The sequence below is a fragment of the Chelon labrosus genome (genome assembly GCF_963514085.1).
Source record: "Chelon labrosus genome assembly, chromosome: 8".
NCBI lineage: Eukaryota > Metazoa > Chordata > Actinopteri > Mugiliformes > Mugilidae > Chelon > Chelon labrosus.
The window spans coordinates 14045645-14071198 of NC_140358.1; the positions used below are offsets into that span (position 1 = coordinate 14045645).

The 25554-nt window shown below is 42.7% G+C and overlaps 3 protein-coding genes across 4 annotated transcripts; 1 reads left to right on the forward strand and 2 right to left on the reverse strand.

The window, feature by feature from the left end:
- The first annotated feature begins 1211 nt into the window (after window positions 1–1211).
- On the forward strand, window positions 1212–13970 carry LOC311492311 (protein phosphatase Slingshot homolog 3). Its single transcript, XM_084550557.1, has 17 exons — window positions 1212–1430; window positions 2480–2644; window positions 3998–4035; window positions 4149–4335; window positions 5575–5690; window positions 5833–5901; window positions 6738–6803; window positions 6991–7173; window positions 7461–7554; window positions 7692–7820; window positions 8048–8094; window positions 8250–8396; window positions 10145–10345; window positions 10433–10646; window positions 10746–10838; window positions 10932–11027; window positions 12849–13970. Exons 2-17 carry the CDS (start codon window positions 2597–2599, stop codon window positions 12984–12986), a joined length of 1866 nt encoding a protein of 621 aa, XP_084406683.1. The 5' UTR covers window positions 1212–1430; window positions 2480–2596; the 3' UTR covers window positions 12987–13970.
- A 146-nt stretch (window positions 13971–14116) lies between these two features.
- On the reverse strand, window positions 14117–16751 carry mrpl18 (mitochondrial ribosomal protein L18). The gene is made up of 4 exons (XM_084550560.1): window positions 16489–16751; window positions 16230–16398; window positions 14697–14931; window positions 14117–14596 (listed from the first exon to the last, which is right to left on the reverse strand). Exons 1-4 carry the CDS (start codon window positions 16571–16573, stop codon window positions 14519–14521), a joined length of 567 nt encoding a protein of 188 aa, XP_084406686.1. The 5' UTR covers window positions 16574–16751; the 3' UTR covers window positions 14117–14518.
- A 541-nt stretch (window positions 16752–17292) lies between these two features.
- Window positions 17293–25209, reverse strand: tcirg1b (T cell immune regulator 1, ATPase H+ transporting V0 subunit a3b). Of its 2 annotated transcripts, none has more exons than XM_084549744.1 (21): window positions 24976–25209; window positions 23879–24001; window positions 23627–23705; window positions 23369–23517; window positions 23154–23249; window positions 22984–23045; window positions 22766–22892; window positions 22554–22636; window positions 22350–22443; window positions 21915–22127; window positions 21663–21813; window positions 21404–21543; window positions 20830–20987; window positions 20637–20727; window positions 20434–20552; window positions 20093–20306; window positions 19445–19555; window positions 19274–19360; window positions 19058–19178; window positions 18705–18876; window positions 17293–18123 (listed from the first exon to the last, which is right to left on the reverse strand). In XM_084549744.1, the coding sequence occupies exons 2-21, from the start codon at window positions 23993–23995 to the stop codon at window positions 18030–18032; spliced, it is 2478 nt and encodes an 825-aa protein (XP_084405870.1). In that variant the 5' UTR covers window positions 23996–24001; window positions 24976–25209; the 3' UTR covers window positions 17293–18029. The 2 variants fall into 2 exon arrangements, with proteins under 2 accessions (XP_084405870.1, XP_084405869.1); XM_084549743.1 differs by having other exon boundaries at window positions 23151–23249.
- Between the last annotated feature and the right edge of the window lie 345 nt (window positions 25210–25554).

The window sequence follows — 25554 nt, forward strand, 5'->3', positions numbered from 1 at the left end:
GTAGTTTTCGTAATGATTTATTTGGGAGCAAGCTGTTACACTTAAGCGAGCGTCTTATCCTAGTATAGGAATGTTTACATCATTCCTGCAATTTTGCTTCCTGAGATCTCGCAAAGAAGGAAGGAGCGGACAGCGTCGTAGCGCCCTGGTCTCAAGACGCATGCGCATTGTGGTTTTGCGGCCTCTTTCTATACTTAGGGAACAATAATTTACTTATGAACATTTCAGCTGTCATAAAATGTAAGACCGACTAAGTAAACGTTTTACTGAAGTAAATGTTTTGTTGACAATGCTTATAATTATAACAATGCTACGTTTAATTTTGTAAAGTCCTCTGAATGATTAAAATAAGAAATACGTTTCTTTCTAATTGTTTGTTTACTTTTCAACCAAGACACGAATGTCTTGGTAGTAATAGGGCCTATGGGAGTAACTGAACATGAATCATGAAAACAATCACTGGATCAGGTTCAAAGGGCTTCTGCTGGAGTATTTCCTTTAATGCCACAGTCTTTCTACTAATACTTTCCACACAGTTTCCGCAGTTTATCAGACAACTGTCTGTAGTTGCTTTTCTGAACAAAACCAACAAAGAAATAGTCTGCACATGATAACGTTATGCCATTCTAAAATAATAAAATAGTGGCTTTCAGCAGTTTTAGTTTGTGGGCCCTTGCCCTGTTCTCGTACGTCTGTGAGTCAGCAGTGAACCTGAAAAGAGATTTCCTGTCAGTTTCTTTTTAAATGGTTTAATTTTAACAGCTGATCAACGACCGCCTTAGTACTCCCCGGTATTACACACGAAGATTAGAGAAAAGTACAAACAAACAAAAAAACTAATTATGAATACAAGTTTGTGTTCTTCTTTCCTACCCCATTAACCACTTGAATGCCCCTCACGTTGGTCTTGTGACTATTTCGAGCGATGGGCTGGCCCCTGCAGTAAATGCAGAAACATGAAGTGGCATATGATGGTATTGATAGCATCAGTCACATTTTTTTTTTAAGCTTGCGTATGAAAATGTAAGTACACTTTCAGTTTTACTCAGGCAGTGTTAAAGGTTTTTATTGAGTATTTCCTCGTATGTAACTGTAAACTTCGTGTACTACTACTAGTGTCCTGTTAATGTTTCATGGCTCCTGTGGCTGTCTGAACTGTTGTGTGTTTTCCTTTGACGCACCAAAACGTGCCCCCTTGCGTCTGACGTCACAGTCTCCTCCTGCTCGCGGCTCAACTCGGTGGTGAACGCTCTTCCAAAGGAGCAGCAGCCGCGGCTGTAAATGGTGAAGTCCTCCTCACCCTCGGAAGCAGCAGAGAGCGGAATAAGGAGCGCTCGGGTGCGGAACAAGCAACCAGGCACCAAAAAAAAAAAAAAAAAAATACAAGAAAAACAACTGGAAATTAGAGCGGGGGACGCCGTCTTTTAAAGGTGAGGAAAGTGTCTTCTTCTTTAGGGTATTTATATGCGTTTGTGTTGCCTTGGTGAGCGCAGCAGTGGACGTTGCCGCCAGCTGTTAACTGGGTCTGGATCTAACAGGCTAAACGCGCACACCGCCGCTAGCTTGTGGGCTGTGGTTTCACTAGAACCGAGGTCTGTTTTTGGCTCATCTGTCAATATCGGACGTTTTCGTTAAGATTGCTCATGTGTTAACAATTCCGGGAAACGAGTCGGTGTGCGTTATCTGTATGCAACGAGCTGAAGCCATGTCTGCTGTCATGTAATGCAGGCGTTACCACCGTCTGAAAGTGATGGTAAACAGACCGAGGGACCTTGTATGGGAAGGTTTCGACCAGGTTGCACCATTTGTGTTAAACGACTATGGCTGTGCAAATTGTTAAAAATAAAAAAATAAAACTTTAGGTATGTCATTTTATATTTTATTGGTCGATATTGCTGGATACACCCCCAATTTAAGACTGTACTTTGTCAAATTATTGTAAATGACAGCTTTTATCCTATTTTTATGCTTTTTCAATTGTGTTTCTGTCCTTTTCCTTTATTGTGTTGTCACTGTGTAGAGAATAAAAGATTGTGTGGCGTTAAATGAATACAGTTTTAATCCTGTATGTGTGAATAATGACTCTGTGGCTTTGAGGGGAGATTTGCATAAACTCAGCTGTTAATATATATATATGCAAACTGTGAACTAATTACTTTTTATAGATTAAATAACTACATAAAGATGGTGCACTTCATGTTAACCTAAGGATGGAAATTACAGGCAAACCTTTGGTGCTCAGTTGCATTTATGCAAAAATCAGGTGAGTCCCATAAATCTGTGGTTGCACGTGCCCTGATATCAGTCCGTTGGTAACTGTAACAACTCTGCGTCAACTAGTTTAAACGCCACTGTAAAAGTATTTCTTCAGTTCCTCCTCAAACCAGACACCTGGCCTGCTCAAGCCGTTTAAAACGTGCGCCATACGAAGTTTGTTTATTGGACGTAAACTAACCCAAATATCTTCGTGTCATTTCAGAATAAATACTAGTATTCACCCCACCCACCCTACTCTTCTGGCTGAGGAACCTGCAGAGCCTGTCTGAGCCTGCCAGAAGCAGCAGCAGGTTTAGCGGAGACAAACCTGTACCGTGCGATGGCTCTGTTGACCCTGCACAGGATCCCGTCCACCTCCACCGCTCCAGTGAGTTCAGTCATGCCACCGCGTTGTTGTGCACAAACACTTGGCGTTGTATCCTCGAGTATGAAGTTGTTTACTTTTTGCTTTACAAAGAATGATTCAGTCTACCGGCTGCGAGCTGTTCCCGCCGGGGGCCCTGGGAGCTCTGCCGCTCCTGAGCGCGCCCCTTTTGTGGATACCATCGCCACATTTGCCTGAACGATAACAAGACCGTTTTGTTTTTTCAGTTTTTGCCAGCGATGCTATTGCGCTGATAGGTTTACAGGGTAATCGTGTCTCAGATACAGGGCCAATTGACGTGATTTAGCTCGCATTCTTCACAACCTTGTCAGGAATTGATTAAATCGCGTTGTATCCGTCTAAATGCTCACTGCCACTGGTGGATACATATAAACACTGTATTGTCAGCTTCTGTCTCTCTTATCTCATCTTACCTTACATTCTGTCATCATGAAATTGAGTTAGTGTGACGTCAAATAGCCTGGCTTGTACTCTTGTTTTTTTTTTCTTTTGGTTATTTTTGTTTTTTTACATCGCTAAGCTAAACCATAAATTGCTTAACTGTGGTTCCAAGTCTCATTTTTCTGCCTATCTTGTCACATAATCTAATCACTCTTCTATCTAAACTTGTGATCTCTCTTTTTTTTTTCTTCTTCAAACCCTCATCGTTCCTCCCTTGGCTCCTGCCCACTTCTCCTCTTTAATTTCTTTTTTTTTTTTTTTTCTTGACTGTGTCTGGACTTGTCAGTTGCGTAACAGGTAATGTTACTGTCTCAAGTTTCTTTCTCTGTAAACCCTTTTTGTCACTGCTACTTCTCCCTTGTTTCTTTCTCCCTCCCCTGCCCTGCCTTGCATTCTCCTTAATTTCATTGCATTTTCTTCATTAATTCCACAGTTTCTCTGTTTGTTTTTCACCAACCCCCTCTTATGTAGCTTCCATATCACTCTCTGTGTCTGTCCCCTCACTACTGCATCTTAACTGTGAGCAAGAGTTAAAACATCACTGTTTCCAGTGTTCCCAGAAATTTGTTACTGTCTTTCAGACACCTTTATCTTTAATAAATTACAAGTATTAGAAACGGTGTGTAACATTTTCTCATATTAATTAGCGTATTACAGCTAGACCATCCTTAGGTGTGTACATATACCACTCTTTCTCATAACTACAAATACTCTGCACAACAGAAACTTTATAATAGATAAATAATTATAAAACACATAATTACTTTGACAAAAAGATAATATATTGTAGGTTTGTACACGCAAACTGAATCACACAAAATCTAATAGTGGCTAAATGCGTTTCGTCTTCCGGTCTGCTTGAGCCTTTTCTTGTGATTTGTTTTATATTTTAAGGATGAACTCCTCCAAAGAAGAGAGAGACTTCAGAAAAGGTAGGTATACACCCGTGCCCCGCTGTGAAAGGTCATTTCATTACACTCCATACAAAATGTAACCAGCTGCTCGATCGCAGCGGTGCCCGTCACTGATGTTTGTCCGTCCCTAGGGAGAGCTTTGCCTTCATAAAAGGGGCGGCTCTTCTGCTGGAAGACGACGAGAGCGCGGGCCTTCACGAGGAGACTTCTCACACTCCGACCTCCCCGGTGAAGCAGGACAGCGCAGCGTCAGACACGCGGCGCAGACACCTCCATGCCATGGTTGAACAGCTCAGACCAGAAGATACTTTGAAGCTGGTGAGGGAACGTGTCTACACTCGTGCTGCAAAGTATTTCAAAAATGTTGCGTGAGTTCATGCATCAGATTATTATTTAAAGAAGACCTAAGGATATATTGGGGTTTATTAATTATTTGCTGGTTTAAGTTTAAGGGCCTTATGCTGCCTCATATTAAAAAAAAAAAAAAAAAAAAAAAAAGTGATTCAAGTGAAGTGATGTGCTTATTTTGGAAGAAGTTAGGACAGAGAGCACTAGTCTCTCATTGTTGCTTGTTATGTGCAGATACCCTTAAGAGAGACAAATGTGAATGGCGCATCCCCAACAAAAACCCTTTTGTGGGCAGTTCAAACTATTAGAATAATACATTCCTCTGTTCTTAAATTTCCTGAGGATTAAACGTGTAATTGGTTCAGTTCACAAAAGATTAAGCACGATTCGGTTCACCACAACAGGCGCTCTAAATATTAACACCTCCACCATCACACCTGATGAAATTTGAATTGTGCAGCAGTTTGTGGCCGGCGTGCTGTGACTGAGACATCTCAGTTCGGCAGTCGAGCTCTGTATTTAGCGACGTGGCTGCAGCATATCAGTGCTTTAAGGTGAGCGCGTAAGTGAAATGCCACATCTACAAACCACCTTCTCCTGTTTCAGCCCATTGACTGCTAACTGTGTTACCGACACATTCCAAAGACTTCTGCAGATTTTGAGATTAAACAATACGTTTTAAGGCAGCTTCCACATTTATTTCATCACTAAAACATGAACATCACTCAGATGCTGACGTGGGTCATCCATCACACTTAACATTAACTTGTACAGTCAGTTCTTAAATTCGAGGGTTTTACAAGTTTCCTTCAAACTCTTGAATGCACAACTGGACCCTCAACTGTATTGCTGCACATCATTGTGAAACTTTGATGGAAAGCCTAATGTTTGCTTTGGAAAAAAAGCAATGTTAAATATGCAGTGTTTAAAGGTAATGAGCTAAAACGTAGATTAAAAAGGAGCACAGATATGGTCCTTTAAGTGGACAATAGCCAGTGTCTTGAGTTCTCTTTAAACACAACATTCACTTCAAGATTAGATTTTTACCGGAAGGCCAAGAAAAATAAACTGCACTGGATACTTTATACCGCCTGTAACCAGATAAGGTTGGGCAGCGTTAGACTTTGGAGGAAACTGCGAATTGTTGCACGTTCATTTTATTTGACTCCACTAGTTTTGTCTCGTCCCTCTGATCCTATCGTCCTGCAGGCGGTGCAGCTGGAGTCCAGCAGCCCGGTCAGAGTCAGGTATCTGATCGTCGTCTCCACGCTGGGCAGCAAACAAGAGAGCATCCTGCTAGGCATGGATTTCCCCAGCTCAGACAGGTGCGTGTAACCAAGAAGCCGGTGTACTGTTCCGCAAGGAGTGCACGAGATAAGATTTCGACTCGCTTAACAATTTCTTGTCGCAGCTTTTACAAGTCAAACTCCTTCCCTTGTCTTCCATGTCCTCCTCGCCTTTATGCAGTGACCGCTGCACCATCGGCCTCGTTCTGCCAGTATGGAGCGACACACAAGTGTATCTGGATGGAGACGGGTAAGAAGCATTGAAAAAAAAAAAAGGACTTGAAAGTGTAAAAACACGAGCGTGCCTCAGCACAGACTCTGCAGGCTGATGGCTGGGATTCTGGCCAGAGATAATGTGAGTGAGTAATGTCTTTATTTATGGACTTGAATCGTTCTCCATAAATTACAACTGGTCCCGTCACTCACTCAGGCCCTTACATAAGCATGGAGGTCATGTGTTATTATAATGAAATGGATGTAAAATGTGGCTAGCTTCTCTCTGGTCAGTGAAGGTTTAGCCACAGAAGGTCCTAATGAATCTACAGCGCAGTGCAGCTTATCTACGCAGATCACCAAATGTCCATTAAAGCTCAGTGTTGGTGGATAAACTCGTCAGGTCTCTGGTGACTCATTAGCCGCTGATGCTCGGAGGATATAGAGAAGGGCACTGCAGCTGAGAGATAAAAACACTCTGGCTGACATGGTGTGGAAACTGCTGTGTTTTAACTAATCTGCTGTCGCATGCTGAGTTTCATGCGAGTTGCTTTGATGGGTTGCCTTGTCACACCAGCATGATCACCCTCATCACACCTCCGACTGTGCTAGTTTCTCTCTCTCTCTCTCTCTCTGTCTCTCTCCGTCCTAACATTTCCATCATACTCTTTAATCTCAAGAACTATCACTCACTAATTTACACTGAATAATTTCTCTCTGTCTCTGTCTCTACTGAATGTCAGACTAGGCTGTAGTCCATCTATGGTTCTTGTTACTCTAGTGTTGCTTCCTTGTTTCTTTTTTTTTTTCTCTTAAATTATGCACAGAAAATGATCCGCGCTCATTTTACTGTCTTTTTTGTTTTTTCTGCAGCGGCTTCAGCGTGACCTCAGCAGAAGAGACTAGAATTTTTAAGCCGGTATCCATGCAGACAATGTGGTGAGTGCCGCTGGTGTTAAAGCCAACATATTGCAGTGGAATTCAGCGCCTCGCTTCTTAAATTACCCCAACAACGACTGCACAGCTCTAAATTTATTTTGAGATAAATACCTTCTTCGCTTCTGTAGCCTCTCCCTGACGTTTTCTTCTTGTAATCCCCCCCCACCACCGTGCCTGCTGCTGTTAGGTCGGTGCTGCAGGTGCTGCACGGCTGCTGCGAGCGGGCGGTCAAGGCAGCTGTGATCCCGGGCAGTGGGCTGGAGTGGGCCCAGCATTACAACCATCACATCGAGTCTGATCGCTTCTGCCTCAATGAGTGGGAGGCCATGAACGACCTGGAGTCGGTCCGCAGGGACAATAATGGGCAGAGGTAAGCGCTGTTTCCGTTTAAATGTCCGTGCTTATGCTTTTATTTGTATTAGCTGACCAAGCATATCATATATGTAGCAGATGTCTGGGGTGAAATACAATATTACACATGTAGTACAGTAAAAGTATAAAGTAGCATCCAGTTCCTAAAAAGTCTTGTACCTCAAACTGGTAATTCAGCGTAGTACTGCTACAAATGTAGAAGTAATAAGGAATTGGCCTTCTGTATCTTTTGCCTGTGCGTACCTGTGAACTTGTACTAAAGTTAAACTTCTGCTGTACGGGAAGCTCGGCGGACAGAGTTTCCAACGAGACTCTGATCAAAGAGCATCTGAGAGACATCATGAGGACTGAAGACCTGGACAACCTCACATCTAAAATGGTGAGACTTGTGCATACGCATAGAGAGAGGAAGTTGCTGTGAAAAGATTATAAGAGCACGACGCAGGAAAATAATGGATCAGAAATGAGAGAGCGTGTGAGCGACCGCGTGATTTGAGCTTTGTTTTGCTACTTTAGGTGCATGCTGCTTTGGAGACCCGGATAGGATTTGACATGAGACCTTACAACGAGTACATCGACAATGAGATCCTTGTTACCATGGCTCAGATGGACAAGCCCTCCAAAATATTTGACTACCTTTACCTGGTGAGTGATTGTCCAGGTTTAAATACAGTAGTTGGGTTTATTTTACCGCCGTGGTACGAAGCCCTCTCTTGTGCTTGGGTCAGGGAACTGACGGAAGTGTGCTTTCGCCAGGATGTTGTCATGTGACTGTAACTTCCCCTTTGTGGGAGATCTGTGTTGACAGCGATAGGGAAGGCTGCTTCTTGCCTTCTGAACCTTTGACTGAACCTTTCTTTATCTGGTTCCAGGGCTCTGAGTGGAACGCAGCTAACTTTGAGGAGCTGCAGAAAAACAAGTCAGTGTTTTTGCCTGCCCCCCTTCTCTCTAACTCTCCGTATTGTCAGCGATCCCTCTATTCTATTGTCTCATGACATGGGTAATACTGAACCGTGCATTGTGTTTTGCTGAGTCACCGCTGCGGCTCAGAGTTTTCATCTGTGTGTTTTTCAGCGTGGGCTACATCCTGAATGTGACGAGGGAGATTGATAACTTTTTCCCAGAGTCTTTCACTTACATGAACATCAGAGTGTACGATGTGGAAGCGACCGATCTGCTCCCTCACTGGACAGACACGTACAAATTCATCAACACTGCAAGGTAGACCTGAAACACCAAACACAGAACAAGACAGTTAAAACAGTCTGTTATAGATTACAAGAGCACACGTCTGTCATGTTTCTGCATCAACCATTTGATCATCAGGAATTAAAAATCAATTTTTTTTTCATATTATTCTGACTGCTCGAGTTGACCTTTTGTTGACACATACGCTTGTTTTCTTTGTTGCCGAGAGTCTGTTGTTAAGATCCAACCTGTCTTGGAGTTAAATATAGAGTTAATTAGCTTAGCTTGGAGCAAAAACATGTTGCCTGGATCTGTCCAGAATCTGCCTGCCACCTGTTTCTCGGTCTAATTGCCAGGCTGTTATTATGTAAACAGTAAGTTATGTGGGTGCACAAAGTCATGAATTGTTACCATTTAACAGAGCCAGCCAAGGTGTTTTACCGTGAGCTAAGCTAACTTGGCTGCTACATATTTAATGAACACAGTGGAAAGTGTTCTCAGTCCTCTAATCGCTTTATTAACAAGTTGGGGTTACCAGGGGCACCAGAGATCACAGGGGTAGTCGAGGCCTTGACAGAGAGTTAGAGTTAGTTACATGGAGAAATTAGATTTTTGAATGCTAACGTGGATAATCAAAGGTTTGTGTACAGCTGTCAATCAGTTTCACTATTTTATACTGTCAGTGACAAACCTGGTCTCACACACAGAATGAAAGAAAATACACCGATCAGCCACAACATTATGACAGGAGAAGTAAATAACATTGAGCATCTTGTGACGATACAATGTTCTGCTGGAAAACCTTTGGACCTGGCATTAATGTGGATGTTTCTCAGACATGTACCACCCACCTAGACCAGACCAGGCACCCCCACCCCATAGCAATGACACTCCTTGATGTCAGCAGCCATCCCCAGCAGGATGCAGCCTGACACAGACACACACACAAAAAACGGTTTAGGAACAACTAAAAAAAACATGAAGAACAGCACAAGGTGTTGACCTGGCCTCCAAATTAACTAGATCCCAAACTGATCAAGTATCTATGGGATGCACTGGAACAAGCCTGATCCACAGAGGACCCTATCCTCAACCCATAGGACCCAAAGACCCATGTCCATTCTCTGATGAGTCAGAACTGTTTTGGAGGTACAAGGGAGACCTACACAGTATTAGGATGGTGGTCATAATGTTACACCTGATAGGTGCATTTATCCATATGTAGACTACATACTCTATCCACACCAATATTTGTACCTACTGTATGTGTATCCGTACATGCATAGAGATATACTTACATCCACATAGAGTACGTGAATTTAACTAATAAAGATTGGAAATTAATCACTTTATTCTTAGTAGCACTGCTCTAAAACAACCAGAAGATTAATAAGCGTTTTTCCTTAAAAGTTGACATTAGTGTCAGTTTTCAGTTGTCACTCTGTCTTAGACTCTCATTCAGTCTAATCTGTGCATAATATGTCTACACAGACTGAGATAAGTACCACTTCTGTATTTTTTTCCAATTTCAGTTTGTTGGACTCTATGTCAAAGTTTGCAGTCTTCTCTTGAATCTGTCCAACTGATCAGTCAGTTGCTTTTGCTAATTTATCAGAGGCCCCGCGCATTTGCTAGCAGCGTGTCTCTACCAGCTGTTTTAAAGTTTAATGCATGTCAAGCTGGTGACCACGTCATTCTGTACTTTCCATCAGGGGATCAAGTCATCCCACCATATTTTATTAAGCACTCAGCGAGCTTCTCTTCCTCTCTGCGTCTCACAGGAAGAGCGGGCAGGCGGTGTTGGTACACTGTAAGATGGGCGTGTCTCGCTCTGCGTCCACGGTGATCGCTTATGCCATGAAGCAACAGCGCTGGCCTCTGGATGTGGCTCTGGCCTACGTTAGGGACCGCCGGTCCATCATCAAGCCCAACGAGGGCTTCATGAAGCAGCTCCAGACCTACGACGGCATCCTCAAAGCGAGGTCAGGCCTCAGCGCTCTGCTCCACAATAACCAACTGGTCCCGGTTTCTGAAATGACACTGTGTTTTCTGTTCGTTCATGGTTTCAGCCAGCAGCGCCACAGCGCACTCTGGAGGCGAAAGTCGAAAGACCAAAGACAAAAGACCGTGTGCAAGGAGGAAGGAGGGGAGGAAGAAGAGGAAGAAGAAGATGAGGAAGATGAGGAAGACGAGGAAGACGAAGAAGACGAAGAAGATGAAGGAGTTGATGAGGAAGATTTCGGCAGTCCAGATGAAAAGGATGATTCAGAGGAAGACCACGAGGTAGCTACTTCACCTCTTTTAAATCCTCCTGACCATTTTTTATGTTTATGCTTTAACTGTTTTAACTTCCCACACACACACACACACACACACACCCAGGTATTTGGAGAGCACTCCTCCGAGTCCACGACCACCCAGGACCCTGAGCAGACGGGACCAGGTCCTGTCATCACTGTAAGCGAACCAGGAAAGGTAAGCAGACTGCCTGACCCCAGTGTCTTTTACTCTCTCTGATGCGCAGTTTACCTGAAGCTACTTGTGTTTTTGTGTGACTTTAATTTCAAGGTCGCTCCGAGCATTAACCGCAGCGGCAGGATGAACCTCTTCTCGCTCATGCAGTCCATCAGCGAACTAGATGATGTGGATAAAGGACATGAACAGGTAAATGAGCACCGGTCTCTCTCTCTCTCTCTCCCGCTCTCTCTCCTTTAACTGTTCACTCAAATGGCAGATTAGGAAGTGGAAGAACCTGTTTTCAAAATGAACTCTGAAAGATAAGATAAGAGATATGTGAGTGAATATATTTCCTGTAATTCCTCTTTGTTTATTTAAATTTGGAGTGATTATGATGGTATCCCTAAAATTATATTTCAAGTAAAGGACAAACATTTGATAGCTGAAGTGACTGCTTTGCATTTTAGAATTTTCTCTATTGATGCTGTTTTAATGCAAAGACAATGAAGGATACCATATGTCTCCATTTAGTTGATTTAAAGTGTAACAATTGTCCAGCCACTTCAAAATACAGTCAAGCCCGAAATTATTCATACCCCTGCCAAATTTTGACATAAAGTTACTTTTATTCAACCAGCAAGGTTTTTTCTTGATTGGAAATGACACAGGCGTCTCCCAGAAGATAAGACAATTTACAAGAGGCATCACTGAGGGAAAAATTATTTCTCAGCTTTTATTTACATATGAACAAAAAGTGGCATGTCCAAAATTATTCATACCCTTCTCAATAATGAATAGAAAAGCCTTTGTTGGCTGTTACAGCGATCAAATGCTTCCTATAATTGCTGACCAGCCTTTTGCATGTCTCCACTGGTATTTTTGCTCATTCATCTTTTAGAGATGAGCTCCAACTCTTTCAGGTTGGAGGGTCTCCTTGTCATCACCCTGCTCTGTAGCTCCCTCCACAAATTCTCAATTGGATTCAAGTCAGGACTCTGGCTGGGCCACTAACCATTTCTTAACCACTTTTGCTGTGTTTTGGGTCGTTGTTGTGCTGAGATGTCCACTGGTGCCCAAGGCCAAGTTTCTCTGCAGACTGCTTCATGTTGTTGTTGACAGTCTTGATGTATTGCTCTTTTGTCATGGTGCCGTTTACTGTGATTAGTTCCCTGGTCCACTGGCTGAAAAATACCCACCAAAGCATTAGGTTCCCACCACCATGTTTGACAGTGGGGATGTTTTTAGGGTTGAAGCTTCTCCTTTTTTACGCCAAATGAAGGATACATCATTGTGGCCAAACAATTCAATTTTTGTTTCATCTGACCATGAAACAGAAGACCAGAAGTCTTCTTTTTTTGTCCAGATGAGCATTTGCAAAGGCCAAGCAGGCTTTTGGGTGCCTTATCTCGAGAAGCGGCGTCCTCTTTAGTCTGCATCTTAGGAACCCAGCAGTGTGCAGTGTCCGTTGTCTGCCTTGAGGCGTTGTCACCAGCAGAGCCCAGATTCACCAGGATGGCCTTGGTGGATTCTTTTTCACCTCTCTCACTATCCTCCTGGCCAACACAGGTGTCACTTTTGGCTTCCGACCACGTCCTCTGAGATTTTCCACAGTGCGGAACATCTTGTATTTTTTAATAAAACTTTGCACTGTAGCCACTGGAACTTGAAAACATTCAGCTATGGCCTTATAGCCCTTTCCTGACTTGTGAGCAGCAACTTTGCGCAGCCGCAGGTGCTCAGTGAGCTCCTTTGTCTTAGCCATGACTGTCCACAAACCAACTTCAGAGAGCTGCTGTTTTTCACCTGTTGAGTTGATTGAAACGGCGGTATGAATAATTTCGGGCTTGACTGTGTAATGTAGTGTCAGCGCTCCCTCAACAGCTCTGAGAGGCTGACATACAATTGAACCACAGCTGCAAATCGTCCTCCTCTCTTTCCCTTCTTGCAATTTCCGTCTGCACCTCCGCTATCATTACATCCATTTTAAAAACAGCAGCTTTGAAATTTTACTCCTGTTTTTTTCCAAAGATGCCTGGCAGCCCGATGCGGTCTCCAGCGCAGCGGAGGCGTAGCCACGTGCGACGAGCGCTTGCTCACCAGACGGCGTGCGTGGACGTTTCACCTGAACCCCGCAGCCTGCCGGACGCCGAACAAAGCAAGCCCTGAAGTGAACAAAGAGATGGACAAGCCGGGAGTGTAAAGGAGGCACAGAGTAGGAACGTCCTGAAGGACACAAAACCAGAAGGAAAGTGAGCTCTGGGAACATGCCAAGGTTTTTATACACTGATTCCGAAGTTTTAATTTATATGCTGCAGGTTTTTCATTGCGTAGCTCGGCTCATAGTAAAAACAACTGATTTCATTCGTTTTGATAAGAATCTTGCTGCAGTATTGCTACACCAGTAAAAGCCAGGATATCTGATTGCTGAAGTCATTTTCAGTGTATTATTATGGTTTTTTTTACTCGTTTTTAAGAAGATATCTCGCATACAAACCGGTTAGTCTCTTCCCTCTGACCTTCTTTAGCTCTACTATCAACAGGTTTCTATGCAATAACTGTTCTCTTTCACTCTGTAAATACAAGGCTGTATGCTGCCAGGCCACGGTAGACCGTTTTAAATGTCCTACATCTCCTCCCTAAAGGGTTTCACTGTATCTAAGCTGTGCATTACGGACCACGTCAGGGCCAGTTTTATGGCACACGCCTGTTTGCCAAATTACGTATTCCTATGTGCCAATGAATATATTTAACTATAAATCTTTATCATGTCAGTATGTGGAGAAGCATAGTCACCCGTTTGATTTTATTTATCTTAACACCAGGGCTGCATGAGTGCCTTCAATGTGAGAATGAAATACGACTCTATTACCGCTCTTTTTAGGGTTTTTAATGCGAGGTGGGGGCCACATGTTGTATTTCTCTCGTACCGTTCATCACTTGGTTTGACTGATGGTCATCTTAAATATGACTTCCCGAGGTTGTGCATGTATGCGCATCCCGTACACACAGCGTGTATGTATCAACACATAATTGCTGATCACCTGGGTGCATGTTTTGAGTTTTTATAGCAACCTGTGAAAGGAAACCGTTCAGGGTTTTCTCTTGTATTTTTACAGACATTGAATGGCTTGAGATAAATTATTCAACATACTCAGTGCTGATGTGGATTATTCTTATTCTGTGCTGGTGTTTTCTTACCCAGTGAACCTGAGCTCAAGCTTCCATCATTTAACTTGCATGCTCACTTTTAAAATAAGTTAAACGCGCACTTTATAATCCCACAACACACTCTGTTCCCACCGCCTGAGCCAACTTCACGCTGTACTATGATGGAAATGATCAGTGAATCTTTTTCAGAACAAATTGTGTTCACGTGTCTACGTCTTGTTGTGTTAAGCGCCCCACTGTCTGCACCTCACTCTTGTTTACAAGCACTTTGAGTGAAAAATAAATGATTATACCCCGACCCGACGCTTTATTACTTGGTTTAATAACACAAGACTAGAACAGCTTATGTTCAGAAACATTTTATCCACAAGAGACAAAGCACAGGGACAAACTTCCTTCCTTTGATCAAACGTTTTGATCCTTTTTATTAACTGTAGTTTTGATGTCACTAATGATTCAAAAAAACTAGGAAGTAAGCGTTGCCGAAGATATTTATACAAAACAACAGATGTGATAGATGACGCCTAAACTTATGTCCCGACAAATTTCCTTCTGGGTTCGCTGAGGATGATTCCTCCCTCTTTCATTGCTGCCCTGAACGACTGAACCTGCAGAAGAGAAAAGCCAGAGAGAGAGAGAGACACATGAAGTACGTCAAAATACACATGAGGGAAAATTCTTCCAACCGTTCGTGCTGGGTGTACTCACAGCATCAGAGCGGTATGTCCAGGGGATATCGTTGTACACCATTCTGGTGATGCCAGCCTGCCGACATCGATGCGCCAGCACCTCGCCCACGGCCTGACACGCCGTCACGCAGTTTGTGGAAGCCAGCTCCTTCTTAATCGCCCACTCTTTGGTTGAACAGCACAGCACCGGGACAGAGGAGTCGCGAGAGAACACCTGTGCCGTCACGTGGTGCTGGCTGCGAGAGAACATCAACCTGAAAGATGAGGGACAAACAGTGAAGCGTAAGTGGCAGAGTTCTGTGGGAGGAAAGGAAGAGGACTGAAAAAAAGAAACAAGTTATCATTTTCTTTCTTTACTCACATCTTCCTCCAAGTCTGAGGATCTTGACTGACTACAGGAATGTTGCATGAATGCATTCACAGTCTCTCATATCGTGAGAAATAAGGCAAAATAAATACAATATAGGCTCACTTGCCTGTTCAATAGGCACACGAGTGAAGACAAATCTATTCTAATGTAGAAGTCCTGCACTAAATGACTGTTATTATGTTCAGTTAATGTGGAATCTGCATCAGAAAGATGATAATTGAACTGTATGATCATTATGGATCATACATATCATCATGTGGTTTGTGGTGCTGTTAAAACCAGAATGAATCAAATACTAAAATGTTATTTACCCTAGCCCACTGAACAAAATGGGGTTGAATAATAGAAACATGTCAGTACAGCAAAACACAATTCAGCAGCACTACAAACCCACAGCCTGCAAAATGAAAATAGAATTAAATCAACAGATCCACCATAACTTTCACGAAGAAAAGATTTAGTGCTGGACTGTTCGTATAATCCATTTGTTTTCACTGGTGTACCTAATGATCTAACGAGTGAATATATGTCCTGATGTCTTCATGTTGCTTGGTAGCTATGGTTAGCTGCTGAGCGGGCCATACAAGCCAGCAGCGTTAGGTTAGCTTATGTTTCATAATGTTTGAATTATCCTCTGCTGCTCTGGCATACAAGCCAGCAGCATTTACTTAGTTTAATTCGATTGTAGGTTAAGCTAGCCTGTAGCATTTGGTTAGCAAATATTTCACAAGGTTTGAGTTAGCGTCTGCTGCTGAGCGGGCCATACAAGCCAGCAGCATTTACTTAGTTTATTTAGATTGTAGGTTAAGTGTCATATTATATGACTGTAGGTTTTTTAGGATTTCTCAGCTGGACAGGGCCTCTAAATGTGTTTTGCCTGGGATTTTGTCACAAGGGATTGTTACATCTAATCCTGTGTATTAATGAACGTCCATAGTGTCTTTGATAACAGCAGCAGTCACAATTTCCCTGCCTTGAGTTACACTGGCAACCCATTCAGGGAGGAGTTTTCACACAAGATCCATTTCTGGACTATTGATGAAATTGCCTTTTTAAAGTTAAATGTTATAGATATTAGATAAAACACCCGTTTTAACATCACTAGCAAAACATTGTCGTCACATGTGGAAGAAAAGAGGGGGGGGGGGACTTGTGTGGTACTTTATCCATAAACACACAGACCTGTGGTAGAACTTGCGGTGGGGCCAGGTGGTCTTCCAGCCTCGGTCCTTCACAGACAGGGCCATCTGCTCCAGGTTGCGGGGGTTTCTGTTCACAAAGGTCGGACTCACGGCTTCATTTTCATCCGCGACGGGTTCCGACCGAGGGGCTGCCTGACTCATGCACCGAGCTGTTCCGACACACAACAGGCCACCCAGTTAGTCATTGTGAGACAAACTCTCATCTAGATTAAACTAATCATTTTAAGGAGCTAGCTTACCTGTCTGGCTTGTAGCCACTGGGCGGCATAGATGAATTTGACCTATCAGCAGCCGCACGCCGCGACTTATTTCTCTCAAAGCCATGTCCTCCTCCTCAGCTCTGTTCACCTCATCAATTAAAACAAAACTCCACTCGGCGCACTGCCGTCTGCTGAAACGTTATGTCTTTAAAAAACACGCAAACAATTTTTACTCTTTAGGCAAGAGAAGAAATCACCCTGACGTGTGCGGCGCCATCTTTGACATTACGATAATATCCGGTTTATTTGTCGTGGTGTCACTTTAGAAGCAGTGCGGGCAGAAACAGAAGCCTGCACTCAAGGTTCCGCTCACACGTCTTCTTACAAAATAAAAAGAAATACTTTAGGTTTCTGATCTTTAGCGCTACAGTGAGGGTCTGCAGTGATAAGCAATGAAGTAGATTAAAGAAATAATATTATTAAATGCATTTTAAAGTATTTGGACGTGACAAATACCTTTAATCCTTCAAATACCTTCTTTAATTTTGCATTTTAAGATTTTACCTACAAAATATGTATTAATAGTTGTTACATATTAACAATAAAGCAACAAAAACCATCTCCTTGTCTTTCTATGTGAAGGTTAATTAAGTACTCATAAGATGCAAGATATACCTTTGCTTAGTAGGTACGTTTACTTTTATAATACAACTTCAAATGCTGGTACTACTTGGATATTATTACGTTGCCATATTTCCTCCTTATAATAACACATAAATTAATTATTTTAATATTTGTTCCATCATTGGTAACTGCCATACAAACAACGGGAACAGGCAACAGGTAGTGCAGCCTGTTCAGTAAATCACGGCACACAAGGAACTCTGGTTTAATCTCGGTTCAATTTAATCAAGATATTTTTGTGTAAACTGGCAGAAAAACACAAACCATTGCAGTGTACATAGTAGTGGCACAGTAAGGAGAAGTTATGATCTGTCCAAAACACACGACGCAACCACAACAGTCCCAGTAAGGCACCAGAAGATATATCTAACTATCAATAAATACCTGTTGTTTGTTTGGAAGACATTACAATGAGGGGAAGAATGTGTCTTTGGCTCATGAAACCCACTCAGATCATTCCCTGCAGTCATTTGATCAATCCGTCCAGTGCACCCAGTCAACAATCACACATTCCCTTATACTGCAGAACAGATCCTTTAATGATGTACAGTACTTTCCCTTTTCAACATTGATGAAGTGTTTGAGAGAGAAACAATTACCAGCTATTTCTTGACCTACTGAAAGAGTAATTAGAAAGAAGTACGTAACACTGAAATCAGCAAGGGGGATACAAAAGTATTTTCTTCATGTGATAATAAGGTTGTAATTCATCTCAATTATACTGATGCAAAAATAACAGTCTGTATCATTCATTGTGATCACGGTGCAAGTGATTTTTTTTTATCAATTTCATAGCCTACAGGCAAAAGAATAACATAGATAAGACAGGCTAATTCTGATACGCGCTACATAAGTTAATTTAACCGTCCGGCAATTCTGATTAACAGTTTGGTCGATCATATAGCATTTGAGGCGTTGATCAGAGCTGAGAAGGAGAAAGGGCTGAGTTTGTAGCCTGCTCCGCTGTAGAACTTGTTCTGAAACTCCACCCTGCGAGAGAGACGAGCAAAGTCAACCCACAACAGCAAAACAAACACTTCAATACATGAATAATATTCGTCTATTTCTTTACATCTCTTCCCCAACACACTACTACACCACTTTCAGGAAAAATGTAATCAGAAAATCCTCAGTAATCCAAGTCATGGTATGTTTAAGTATTTAAAACAAAACGACTGGACTTGAGTTTCTTGAAGATGTCTCACCACTCAGAACGTTAGAGCTCCTTCTTCTTCTTCACTTCAGATTATTTACCATACATTACATATATACATTTTTCTTTGTGGATGCTCTAAGCTTGAACACGAGCCTTAAGCAGAAAAATCAGCTTTGCATGCAAGATAAATAAGCAAACAAACTGCCATAGAGGTTTGCTGAGTCATAGTCAGGACCTCCTCAATCACATCTGTCAGGTGACAGACAGCAAACTAAAGTGCAATGTGCACGCCAGTAAAAGACACGAGACCCGCCCGAAGAAACTCCGTGGATGGATCACTGGGTTGTCTGGATAATCTAATAACTAAAATTCAAAACTCTCTGCTCCCCTTCTCCTTCCTTCCTCTCATACGTACCAGTGCAGACGGAGCGCGTGCAGAAAAGCCGAGAGTCCCTCCATGACCAAGAGGATGGAGACGGTCAACACAGCAAAGAAGGCGAATATCACAAAAATGATAATAGATCCCACGTAGCCCTGCGACTTCAGTCCAATGCGCATGACCATCAACCACAGGACCTCTGACAGCTCTGTGGAGACACAAATAACTCAGCAATGCAGAACCATAATTGGCTGGAAAATTAATATCATGAGTGTAGGAATAACTGACTGAAAACAGAATACTATGAGTAGGTTATAGAGGAAGTCTTGTGTGTGTGCATCATGTGAGGATGAAGATACACATCGTGTCTGTGTGTGTTAGGCACTGACGTGCGTGCGCCAGACTGAGAGCCCAGAGTCGGAGGTAAGAGGCCGTGTTGGAGATGCAGCCCAAGCAGTACTCTATGGTGTGGATGGCCTGATGCATGAACACATCTGCAGTATCGAACTCCTACAAACAACACAATCAAAGCTGTTAGAGCAAAAAAAAAAATACACAAGAGTGCATCATAGACCAGATTTAATCTTAAATGGCTTTTCTTTTACCTCCTCTTCAGGAGCTCCTCCTTCTAACTCCCCCTGACGAGTGTTGATGGAGCCATTGTCAGACACCAGTGGTTGTCTGTCTTCCTCCTGATGTTGCAGATATGTAAAGCTCTGTTAGGAAAAGCCACTCACAGTATACAAAAGGGTTAAAGGTCAATCAATCAGACTCACAGTGTGACGTCGTCTTCTCTTGAATGAGATGTATTCACACACTGGCTTCCCCAGCAGGAGGACTGGGACAGAACACACAGCCAGCACCACCAGGACAGTCTGCACCACAACCTACACATGAAGAGTTAGAAGAAAAGAAAGCAATGTTAAAGGACAATACCACCAGCTATAAATACACCCTGCTGTAAGAGTAGGCTGGGCATGAAAATGCCCTTTTATAGAATTAATACCTCATCAGACTGTGTAAGGAGGGATGTGTTCAATCATTTTCTTTCTTGTTTCACAGTCTGGGTATTTTTAAACTTAGTTTCTTCGGCTCAGAAGACATTTTAATAATTTTAAAGTCATAAAATAATCTGTAAATTACCATATAGACTACGTTAGAATGTGTCAACGTGGACATACATCTTCTATGCATACCACCTAGTCGGAGTTGGTCAATCTAACTCAGAATAAATCTTCAGTGATGTGGTTTCCTTGTTGGTTTCAGCCATCTACCAACAACAGTCACTTCCTGGAAAACTTTCATCAAAATGAAAACTAAAGCATGCTTAAAATGTCTGGCTGTCATGTGACGCAGAAGCAAAACGCAGAACGTGAGTTCAAACTGTGATATTTTAATTTTGGAGAAATAAGCAAACCACACACCTGTCCCTTGTAAAGCGGCTGGTTGTCGGCATTTTGTGTGAAGAGGAACATGTCTATGAAGTGGATGAGTATGCTGGGAGCGTTTTTGGACATGGCAGGAGTGTAGACAATCCACTTAAAGACCACCATGAAAACCAAGTAGCCAAACAGACACAACATGAACATCAGCTCTGGGATCAGCACAAAGAACAGATTCCGTATCTGGCCAAAGTGCCTGCAGATAAACAGCAAGGGGGAAGCAGATTCAGGGAAACGAGCGTTTGTGAAGGCAAGTCAACGGTGGTAGAGGTGTGCACACGACACACACACACACACACACATCAAAAAAGCAGCGCTCTTACCAGTAGTTGAAGAATGACAAGCAGACTCCAAAAGTCATGTGAATGACACCAATGATGACGGACATCTTCATCTTGTACGAATTAAGGAAGGTTAGTTTGTTGTTGGCCAGGCCCCAGATCTGACAACACAAAACAAGAGAGACTGAGAATTGGTGCAGCGTTGTTTGTTCTTGATTGAAAGGTGGCGAGTGTTGCGGCCTTACTGGGTCAATGCCAAATGGATACGGGCCGGTAAAAACGCCAGGGGTAACAGGATTCAGGGACAAGTACTGGCTACCTGCCAGGACCGATGAACTGGAAGAAATGACACAAATGTAAGACGCAACGTTTTTTTTGGACTATTTAGGAAAAAATGAGTAGGAAGCGGCTGTGCAAGGCTGTTTGAAGCATCCTCACTTCCATATGTTCTTCTCAAACATCGGTCGGACGTGCCACCCCGAGTGGAAGGTCGCGAGGCCTCTGCTGAAGCACTCGTTGTAAATGGCCCCCGTGTAGATAGAGAAAAATCCCATCAGCAGAATCAGGTACCTTCCTCCAAACATCATCCTCCAGATCTGAAACACAAGAGGAGGGAGGTCATGTGTGGATCCAGCGTTCAAAGTCAAACACTTTTATACCTAAAACTATCCCAACTGTTTGTTTCTTAACCATGTCAACAACACTAGGATAACTTTTAAATGATACTATCTAAAAACCTCAACTCAATCCACATTGTAAATTTGAAACCATGATATGTTACGTTTGATTCCTGTAAGTGTGGTACAAAGTAAACTTTAATTGGTGACTTTCAGTGATCACTTCTAAAACTCTAGAAACCCTTTTCTGGAAACTATGGCATCTATGTGTGTGAGCACCAGTGATGTGTTTTTCACAATTTCTGGACAAGAGCTGCTGCTTTGCCCTAAATTATACAATACCACCAAAGCTACATTCAATACAAGAAATACTTGGTGGATATCCTCTGAATTACCTCATTGTTGTTGTTCTTCATTTTGGGGTCCTTCTCCTCAAGTACCATCCAGAGGGCAGCGAAAGTCATCAGCAAACCATGACCCACGTCCCCAAACATCACCGCAAACAGGAAGGGGAATGTAATTATGGTGTACACCGCTGCAGAGTCATGGAAACAAACATTGACTTAAGATGCATACATGCGAGCTTTCTACACCCTGAACAAACTCGAATTGCCAAACATGGTAGAGGACATCATTTTTGTAGTGTTGACGTACCTGGATTGACTTCACGGTAGCTGGCCACTCCGTAGGCATCAACGATGCTTTGGAAACCAGATGTGAAAGAGTTGATGGGAAACAGAGTAGGTGGAGAGGTGGAGCATGGCAGGCGGTTGTAGAAAGAGTCGACCCCACTGCCGCTCTTCCTCTGAAGATGGAGAAGAGAGTTAGATAAAAATAGAGAGCAAAATTAGGCAATTTACTCATGAATGTCAAGTCACTTGTGTTTCTGCGGCCCTGTCGTCTTACCCCTCCTTCTCTCAGAGCACTCTGCAGTTCAGGCAGCTTGGCAGTGGGACACCAGGCCTCAGCAATCAGACATTTGTCAGTAACAGAGGGGCTGCAGAGATTCAGTACCAACTGGATCGCCTTGCACTTCTGGACTCGCACCTTCCACTGGGGCAGAAGAGCAACAGCCCGCACCAACAGCTGCTGCAGGAAGTCCTCGGTCTGTGACAACACCTGGAGCACAGTAGAGGGAAGTGAAAAAGGAGAGGTGTTGCTCAGTGACATGTTTTAGGAGGATTACAGTAGATATTTTAAAGAGATATTTTAGACATGATAAAACAGGGATAACTGTCATTACAAATAAATGCCATTTCAGACGTTGCAAATTAAGGAAAATGCCGGTGATTCTATCAATGTAGCAACAAAAAGCCAAAATGATTTTGCAAAGATACTCACTGATTTGATATCGTCAATTCTTCCCTGCAGTCCCTGCAGAATTTCTTCTCTCTCAGCAGTGCTTTCAGGGTATGCAAATGTCTGCGTACGGAAGCTGTGATGAGGAAATCAAAAATAAATTCAAGCTCAACGGACAGGAGCATTTGAATCTTAAAAAAAAAAAAAAAAAACACAAAATACTACACGGTGCACAGATTTTCTCACCAATCGCATATCTTCTTGACTTTCTGTCCGATCTGATCTCCCCAGTAGGAAATGAGGAACACCGTCCATTGCACCATTTCCCCCTGGAGATTTAAAAAAATAAAAAATAATGTGTCAATTAATGTGACAAACCATCAGGGATATCTGTTAAAAATAGCTTTCGCATTATGTATTTCAACAGTGACCCTTTCTCTCTGCCTCTGAGCTCTCACCGTGTCTGGGTGCTCAAGTCGGTCCTCCATTTCCCTGAAATCCACGATAATGTAACCGCGACACGCTCGCCATAGCAACCGTTCAAAGGAGGGGACCTTCCAAGGATGAACCACTCCTGCCACAAAACTGAGAGAGAGCAGTCGCAATGGAAAACAAATGTAGTCAAATACATAAACATATTCAAACATATATAAATTTTTTTGCAAATGAGGTCTACCTGAGGTGGACATCTTGGCGGTTATCAAACAGACCTTGGCTTTCCAGTGCAGGTGGTGGTGCCTGAATTTCCAAAGAGATTTTATTGCAGTTTAAGTTTTGATTAAATTAACGACATGTCAAATGTGATACTAATACAGTAACAGTTGTAGAAATGTAGTTGTTAACCACTTGTGAGGCCGTGAGAGAGTGCGTTCTGGTCAGGACTCCTTTGTATTGACAGAGCTGCGTCAGCTGAGCTCGAAGACTGTCTCTGTTCCTTGACACCTAGTAGGAAACGCACGCAAATCCCATTAATCAAAAGAGTTCATCCTTCTCAGACTTCACGCTAAGAAGAAAACAGAAGCTGTAAGACTTTTGATCATAGTCTTGTTTAAGGGGCTCACCTCTTTCAGCTCTCTCGCCAACCTCTCGCTCTCCTCCTCTATGGTGATGAGCTCGCGGGGCTGAGGGGCTGAAGGTGTCGGGCAGGGAGGAGGGAGGGGACCACGCATGGGTGGAGATATGGAGCGAGAGATCTCTTGCTCCAGGAAGGCTGAATGGCGGATAATGAAGTTTAAAAAGGGCAGGTAGAGAATAACAATAAAACTAAAGAATAAAGAATGTTGAAATGTATACGTGGGGAACAACGAGTCAGTACTTACTAAAGGTTTTCTCAAGTTCCTCACATCGTCTCACCTCATTGACAAACTTCCTCTGAAAGGCGTTGACATTAGGATTCAACTGAAACATCAGAGAAGAGTTACTCAAGAGAAGGAAAAAGCAGCAGCACCCCACTGATACAACGCAACCATCGGTTCATTGTCTGAACTCAGATATGGAGATGTTATGGATAAGAGTGTGAAGGTAATCCATTAGTATTTCTGAACAAGAGCCAAGAGCAATAAGTGACTCACGTCTCTGAACTCAACCAGGCCCAGCTCTCCCAGCTCGCTGACACAATTATAGGCCGAGCCGGACTGAAGGAAGAGCTGCACCAGGCACACCTCCTCGCTGCGGAACATGGAACCCATGGCTGCCTGCAAATCACCAAGGAAACAAGTCCAAATTTACATTTTCTTCTAAAACACAAACAGGAGAATTACCAGGTGGCGTCTATTTTCAGCTGGGACTATAAAAACTTCTCAGTAACAATGCAGAAGCTTATTAATGGAAACTCAAGAAAGGGGAAGTGTGCAGTCCTCCTGACTGTGACGGTCAGGTGGGATTTCCATTCTTGCACAGGCATGTTAGACTCTCATAGGTTTTTTTTTTTTAATTTTTTATTCCGTTTGTTAATAAAATGATTCAATAATACACTAAAAACATTGCTTTATACAGAAATATGCAGTCGGTTGCCAGTTAATTACTCTCACTCGGCTAAAACTAACAGAGTTACAAGCACTCTGTGGTAAATGGTTTTACATTTGTTTTTAAAAGTGTTTCTTCAGTTTTACAGGGACGTTGGTGACTGCAGTAGCACAACAACAGACAGCCCCCAAAATGAAAATGAAAATTAATCCTCACCCCTCTGAGATAATTCCAACATAAAATCAGTTTAAAGAGCTTTTGCATTGAAGCTGTATGAGGCTGCAGTGATTTTAACTGTGTGCTCCTCATAAACTGAAAACTGAGAGTGTGTGAAACATTATAACACTTGTGAAGACTCTGTGTAACTTCACATAATAACTATAAACCCACGAATACACAGTAAAAGTCTGGAGAGAGCCTCGGCTCCTCTGGTGCCATGCAGACCTGGGTCAGTTTCGTTATTACTAGCCTACCATGTCAGTTGAACTTGGGAAATGTAAAAACAAAGGGAGTCGCATTTTAACATTTAAAAACATTAAACTCTTTCTAACTTGTCAATGTTCAGTGAGAAGAAAAAATAATTAGCACAACAAAGACTGGATTCATGTCAACAGCAGGCAGGGTAAAAGGTAAAAAAAAAAAAAACGCGCTTCATGTGACAACACAGTTTGCGGAGATTTAAGCTAAATATTAAACATCTTACCGGTCTGCGTCCTAAATGCAGCTGGACTCAGACGTGCCGTCCTTTAAACTGTCCGGCCCCGTACCGTGGGACTGACGGGAGCCTGTTCACCGGGGGAGTCTAGCCGTGTTTCTGAGGTTTATTAGAAGTTCACTGCTCTCCCACTTCCCGTTTGTGAGAGTCACGTTACTGCGGCCTCACGTGATGGTTAACCGTTCGTCTCTCATTTGGCCACGAGGGGTCGAGTTTCTCTTCCGGTTGTTATTTAAATGGCGCTAAAAGCTAACTAGTGTAGACAGATGTTGTCTTTTACCCGGCCATTTTATCATCAGTCTGTGGAGATAACATCTAACTGTACCTCCGTGTTAAATATTTATCGACTACGGGTTTATGATAATAAGAATAAAAGTGAAGCGGCTAGTTTGAGTGGTTGCTAAGCGACGGCCATAATTATGTTATCTGTCCGGAGCGTCCAGTAAAGCCCTAGCCCATGTCTAAACAAATACACAACATAACTTGTGTCAAATTTACACCAGCACCTCATTGAATTCAAAGCAGGGGATTCATTATTCATTTAAAAAGCTCACTGTATGTTTCTAG